Source organism: Micropterus dolomieu, linkage group LG14 (genome assembly GCF_021292245.1).
Source record: "Micropterus dolomieu isolate WLL.071019.BEF.003 ecotype Adirondacks linkage group LG14, ASM2129224v1, whole genome shotgun sequence".
NCBI classification, from domain to species: Eukaryota; Metazoa; Chordata; class Actinopteri; order Centrarchiformes; family Centrarchidae; genus Micropterus; species Micropterus dolomieu.
The window spans coordinates 12691229-12698387 of NC_060163.1; the positions used below are offsets into that span (position 1 = coordinate 12691229).

At 39.9% G+C, this 7159-nt stretch overlaps 1 protein-coding gene across 1 annotated transcript; it reads right to left on the bottom strand.

Annotated features, from left to right (window-relative positions):
• Window positions 1-143: 143 nt before the first annotated feature.
• pax10 (paired box 10) lies at window positions 144-6984 on the bottom strand. Its single transcript, XM_046069400.1, has 8 exons — window positions 6872-6984; window positions 5809-6019; window positions 5471-5665; window positions 3595-3677; window positions 3336-3492; window positions 2946-3019; window positions 1717-1849; window positions 144-1575 (listed from the first exon to the last, which is right to left on the bottom strand). Exons 2-8 carry the CDS (start codon window positions 5912-5914, stop codon window positions 1475-1477), a joined length of 849 nt encoding a protein of 282 aa, XP_045925356.1. The 5' UTR covers window positions 5915-6019; window positions 6872-6984; the 3' UTR covers window positions 144-1474.
• Window positions 6985-7159: the final 175 nt, after the last annotated feature.

Sequence of the window (7159 nt, forward strand, 5' to 3'; positions counted from 1 at the left end):
GTGTCATTATTTTATATGATTTTGTATACACTAGCCATATCTAGTGGCTATATATATATATATATATATATATATATATATATATATATATATATATATATATATATATATATATATATATAACAAAAAGAAAATTGCTTTACTGTAGTTTTTGGCACAAATCTGTGATACCTATAAATATTTAATATTTTAATGTTTAGCTTAGTATCAGACAATATCTGATACCAGTATTGATATGGTGCCTCCCTAATAATTTATCTTAACAAATGAAATTTGTGCTTTGAGGATGATTTGAGTCCACAACGTGCTACATTCTTCCCTCCAATAATATCTGACAATATTCCACAGTAATCTTCATCATACACAGATATCTGTACAAAAATATGCAGTATCAGTATTAGTGTAATGTTGCTGGCAGGGTAGGTAGTATTTACTTTTTTTATGGTATGTTTTTTTAGTTTTAGTAAAAGTGATTGCCATAAGCAAGTCTAAAATCTTCACAGTACCCTCACACAGCTTATGCTTAGGGAAGAAGCTCGCTATCACAATATCATTGAGCTGCTCAAGTAACAAGAAACTGAGGTTACACTTCACAATTCAAACATCTGCTGGCATTTACTTAGTACCACTGAATGACTTTTCAGAGCATTTCTGTATGATAGAGTTGTAATTATAACCCAGCAATTTTCTAAGCAAGTATGAGCAAACATCTTCCAATTTTGATATTTCAAAACTACAATTCATGCACCTGTTTTTGTTATTTATTTTCAAATAAACTTGGTAGACATTTAAGTGTATGGGCTGAGAGCTCATGGTAATTTCAGATCAACTTCCAAAAATTCAAACCTCAAAAGCAGTCTTCTGACACCTCTTATGTATAACATTATGTATAACGTCAAAGCTCAAAAGTCCACTTACAGGCTTTTTAAACCTTTCAACCAAATCTCTGTGTATTACAGCTTTGTGTAATAAAAAGTCCATTTTCTTTTCCCCTGGTTGTTTATTTCTTTTGGCTCATGAAACCGTCGGTATAAGTAAAAGCCAAATTGTTCCACACAATAAAATATGTTAACACTTTTGAGAATAACAATTCTCCGCAGAGAGCAACCTAAACCCTAACTTTAGCCTGATCTTGACTTTAATTTAATCATAAATACACCTCAAACTGATGATTAACTACCCCCCACCCTCCACCCCCTACCTCCATAAAAAATCTGATAGTACAAAGAAAATACCAGCATGACTAGAGTACTGTCAAGCACAACCAAAGCTGCTCTTGGCTGAATTTGTAAACATTTAATGCATGTCAGGGGGCTGCAACTCATTGAGGCCCCATTGAGGCCCCTCTATAGTGCAGTCCTGTGCTTCCTAAAAACCTGTGTGTCCCCATGTTGTTTTCTTGACACTTTTTGTTACATGCCCTTTTTCCCCCTTCTTCTTTTGTGTTGCCGGTTTGGCAGCGATTGTCTGTTGTTCACTGTAATCTGGCCCAGTACTGACCCAGGTTATGACTCATGCCCTGCTGCTCGGTCCCTGGAACCTGGACCGGCACTGAAACGCCGGGCGATATGAGCCCTGAATGGACGAGAGGGAGAAGAAACATAGAGAGTTAGTCTGTGGGGTGTCATTTACCGTGCATCAGGGACAACAGAAAGACATAATGTAAGTGTCTCTGTCCCTGTTAAATGAACCAATGTCTACCTCAGAAACACTCACCGGTGTTGGAGTTGGCCGAGGGCGGAGTCTGCAGGTGAGGGGAGGAGTATGCCGATGAGTCAAAGCTGCGCGGAGCAGAGGGAGATGGAGGTAACATGCAGGAGTAGGAGGAAGCCGACTGGGGGGGAATAGACTGAAACGTAACACAAATATGGTGGAGGCGTGAGGGAGAAGAGTAATTTGGGTTAGATTTATATTAATACAACAAAAAATACCATTTTATGTAAGAAAACTTATTTTTAAAGTTGCATATAGCCATTGCTGTACATTACACCATGTACTGTAATGGCAGCAGGGTTTCTGTTTAACCACATGGAGGTGCTAGAGCAGTGTTGTATGGAAGGAGTAAAGCACAGCAAGAGCAACAGCACTCCACATTTTTTGTATTACAAATGCAAAATGATGTCACTTAAATCCTGGTCTTTATGCTTAGCTTGTTCTGCCTCCTATTCTTTTATTGACACTGTCATTTTAAATTGTTGTTTTTTACTATTACTATTGTGTGTGTGGACACCTGGGAGACTACCAACAACATTGAGGAAGCTAATGGGTATTCAAACTAAGAATAAAGGATCGCTAAAACAAGAAATATATTAATTTTATTTAATGCACAAGTGTTACATAATATTTTCTGTATAAGTCACGGCATGCAGGCTTTTCAATTTGTTTAATTTATTGGTTTGTGCATTCATGGAAGAAGAAAGGAGTCGAGCAAGTATCTTAACATACATGTAAAACAAGAAACAAAACAATGAGTGTATTATCATGCTGCTGTTGAGGCTGGAATGATAATTTGGTACAATCAAAGCAATGTGAATGATAAGCTTTGTGTGTTTTGTCCCTAACAAAGTCCCTAACACAGAAAAAATCTCAGTGAGCCCAGTGATTGCTTCTGCTTGACAAACATTTATTGCTAAAAACGGTGTTCTAAGTATAATAATAATAATAATAATAATAATAATAATAATAATAATAATAATAGTAGTTGTTGTTATTAACATATTATATATTAACAGCAATATTAAGTTTTGAAAATAATAATACACTATATTATTATTAATATTTTAAGTAGTAGTCAGCAATATTAGTAGTTTTTTTTTTTTTTTCGCCTTTATTTTCATTATCCTATGTTTTATACCCTTGATGTAAAGGAGTTCTGCTGTGAGACGATGACCTGCTTTGGAAAAGTTTAGAAGGTGCTGATGAATGATGAATAATGAATCTCCAACCTGGACTCCAGATGAGAAAACTGACAGGGAGCTGTAGCTGGGCAGGGACGACTCAGCCTGACTCAACATGGACCCTGGAGAGAGACAAGCAGAGCGAGATGGTAAGCACACACACATTTTAACACGTGTGATGGAACGTCTCGCAGTTGAAATGTTGTAATATAGATGCGCTCTAATGGAGAAACTCTAATGGTTTGCCTCCTTGCAAATGTCAAGCAGGGGAGCTCTGAGGTTTGTAATTATACACTGGTTACATATTAGATTAAGTTAAATATATAAATCATAGAAAACAAATGTAAACTCTTGCTTTAGGCATCACTGATCATCGCTGTATGAATGAGCCAGAAAACACATACACGGCTTCTTGCATTGTAGCGCCCTGGTGTTTACCTGAACTGCTGCCGTGCTGTTGATGATAGACAGATGTGTTGAAGGAAGTAGTCAGAGGGGCTTGGCTCTGTGAACAGGAAGTCACACCCCCTGACCTCCTTTGATTGCGCAGCTTCTCCTCTCTCCTCCACTTGGCTCTTCGGTTTGAGAACCACACCTGTCAATCAAACAGTTCTCTTTATCACATGGGGATATATATATTTATAGACTACTGCATGTTGTTACAGGTGGAGCATCAGGGTGTAAAAAATTCCCTCACCTGTATCCGGGCCTCTGGTAAATCGATCTTGTTTGCCAATCTCTCCCTCGCAAAGACATCTGGATAATGTGTCCTTTCAAACTCTGTGGAAGATATTAAGTAATGTCAAACACACAGTGTGAGTCTTAATCAAAGACGACAGGACTACTGGAGAGCAGCTCGCCTGATAGCCCTTGCTGTGCAGTGCGAACATATTTTGCATTCATCTGTGGATCTGTCTTTTTATGTGAAAGGAGAATTCAAGATTTACATAGTTACATTTGAAAATTAATTTTAATCACCTGTTAATTATCTGATTATTTTGACAGGTATTAACCGCCACATCAGGTAATTGCTGCTTAAGATCAGCATCTCTAATTATCTTGCCATGTGATATACAAATCCAGGAAGCTGAGATATATCGTTACAACCATATTTGAAATATTTATCTGTGCACTTTGTATAAATTATTTATCATTATGGAACACGCAGAAAGTTCAAATGAAAGGATTCAAGTTGAGACGCTGCCTAAGCACTTAGGCTGACTAAAACTAAAATGAAAGACATTTCCCTATAGGTTTTGTTCAGTCATAATTCATAATTCAATCTCTCAATTCTCATTTATTAGCATTTTATTAAAATGATCAGTATCACTATCTGATATACTGACTTACAGCATATAACAAACAGAGGTGTTTAATTCCTGACTCAGCAGTGAGTTTGTATGAATGAGACTTTCTGCATCAGAGTACCATTTCTCATTGTGGCAGCTAATTTATATTTGACAAACGGCTGACATTTCTGCTGTTGACAAGTTGAAATGACAATATGCCTCACCCTCTAACTGACAGTCTGAGTCATCCTAATGAACTCTTAAGTTTCAAGTTTAGTAATGGAGACGTCTTTATAGATTGAACTGTCTGCATTTATGATGCTTAAGCAAGTCAATAAAATGTCAGCAGAGAAACCAAAACAAATAAATTATAGTTGGTTACACCTGAAAAGGCAGCGGGATGGGTGATTACGTTTTTATTCAAATATTTTATATATATATCTCAACACACTACCAGCATTGTAAATAACTGAAAACTAAAGTTCACACTGGTAAATCCATATTGCACAATGATAATAACAATGGCTCTATAAATTAAGCCTGGCTCACAAATTGCTATAATTGGCTCAGTTATAATTGGCATCTGTGTCAACACGATTGTTATTGTGCCTTGGCCGTGCACTGAGGTCCGTGCACCTCATTAATGTCATTTGCACAGAGTGACCACAGTGATACATTTCCACTTGGCTGCACAGTGGACATTGCGTCCTTATTTAGCTCAAGGGCCTGCTGCAGCCATATCCAGTCAAGGGTGGCTTTCTGATGCCTCTCAGCAGATATCAGGCTACGAGGCCCAGATCTTGCTGCATAATACGACCACAGTAATGATGTATTATCAGAACCCTGATGTACACACTGCCACAGGCTTTTTGGAGAAGATCAGGAATATTTGTGGAGTTCTGGATCATTTGCATCTGGAAGTGATCATGGGTGGTAGTGCTTGCTCTCCCTTGCAGGGATTGATACAAAGCCTGTCCTACCAAATATTTCTAGCGTTTCAAGTACCTTAAATCAGTAATGATAATAGACAGCCTGATTTTTGTGAGTAATGTTTGCAATTTCCTTATATTTATGTCCCCAACCCTGTTATTTACCAAAAGGCTGAAAAAAAATGAAAAAAGAAAAGGTGTTAAGACTAAAATCCAATAACAAAGGTGTTGGCAGGGGAAAAAAAGCAGCAGAACAAGCTGCGTCATGACACACTCTGGTCTGACTTGCACTAAAGGAGGGCGGCGATTGGCCGAAAAGCAAAGAGAGCTGCTGTTCGTGCTTGCATGGCCTGACCTTTCTCCAGAGCCTCGATCTGCTCCTGTGTGAAGCTGGTCCTGTTCCTCTGCAGCTTCCTCTTGAGCTGCAACCTCAGCTGAGACTCCTCACCTTCGTCCCTCTCCACGGGGACTCCTCCCCTTCTGCCCGCTCCCCCTCCCCCTGCCTCTCCCCCCATGCTGCCCTCCGTGTCGAGTAGACAGCCATCAGACACTGGCAGAGAGGAAGGTGACAAAAAAGATGTGGGAGTGTCAAGAAAATTCCTACCACGGAGCGTCACAGTTTTGAACGACAGAATGTGAGACTTGAACTAACAGGAAGTTGAGCACTTACATGCGTTGAAAATGTCCCCTCACCTGTACTGTGTTGTGTCTGAACGCCGGTGGGGTCATGGTACCAGTTGTTAGGCCCACTCCAGTTCGAGCCGCTCTGCAGGTTCAGCATGGTTAACTTCTCATACATACTCCGAGTGTCCAAACCACCATGAAGAGAAATAAAGGAGTCCTGTCCTGTGCGTGTCCGCCCCTGTTTACTGTCACCTTTGGCTACCTCCTCCAGTCCTTCCTCCTGGAGGGGTGGGGGCCGGCAAAGAGGAGAAGAAGAAGGAGGGGTTCATATCGCATGAGTTCACACATGTTCGGCATTGTGGTGAATTAGCCTCACATTGACAGACAGAAATGGAGTTAGTTACATGTCCGCTGTCGTAATGTGTGTGTGTGTTATACATTCGTATGCTAGTATACCATGGGGAGCGAAGGAACATTAGAACCCACTCTGAAAGCCATGACATTTATTATGCTACTTGCTTTTAGCTCTATCTTTGCTGGTAAGCACGAGCATGCATGCATACATACACGTATGAATTTATATGTAGCCAGAAACTGGCATCATACACACACACACACACACACACACACACACACACACACACACAAACACAGCGGCTTTATGAACAAGGTCTCCCATAAAATACTCAAACCAAACCCTGTTTTAACTTTCAGTAAAAGACAGAAAAGTGTGTCCATAAACATCATTATCTGCCAAAATAAATATATGTCTAAGTCTGAGATGAATAAAAGCTTTTCTCTTCTACTCCTTACTTTACCCTTCGTTGGAAATGTCCTCTTTGGAGAGACAGACAGAAATGCAAAGGCAGGTGTCGATACTCAGCTAAATCTCACAAGCTACTGCAGCAGCATGATGTCAAAGGTCAAACTTCATTCATTTGAATCTAGCAGCCCGGAAAAACATGTATTAATCCAGTTAAATTCCAGAAATAATTTTCACGAACAATGTTGGCAGCAAAGTCAATTGTCATCGATCCTCGAAACCTCAACCAAAGTCCATGTTAAAGATATGATCTCAGTACAGAAGGATACACATAAAAAGCACTGAAAAGACTTGTTTTTGGTAACTTACCAAGTGTGCAGGTAAACTGATGCGGGGGTCCTGTGTGCTACTTTTCTCCTCTGTGGACCTTTATTCCCCTGTTGCCCCCACGTCCCTTGTTCTCCAGCTTTGTTGACAATACTGTGAGTGCGTAAAGGAGAGAGTAGGAGAGAGATGGAGAGAGTTAGACAGGGTGAGAGAGAGTGAAAGAGGGAGAGGGGGGGCTCTGGAGAGAAATGCGTCTGCGGGCACTCTTGTCCTCCAAGCGATGGAGGGAGAGAGAGAGAGAGAGAGAGAGAGAGAGAGAGAGAGAGAGAG

Bases quoted from the DNA above. Each gene is read 5' to 3' on its own strand.
- pax10 (XM_046069400.1), bottom strand. From the start codon at position 5,914: ATGTATGAGAAGTTAACCATGCTGAACCTGCAGAGCGGCTCGAACTGG. The intron at 5,666-5,808 runs GTGAGGGGACAT...CCTCTCTGCCAG, and splicing joins TCAGACACAACACAGTACAG to TGTCTGATGGCTGTCTACTC. The intron at 1,850-2,945 runs GTTGGAGATTCA...GTTACGTTTCAG, and splicing joins TTTTCTCATCTGGAGTCCAG to TCTATTCCCCCCCAGTCGGC.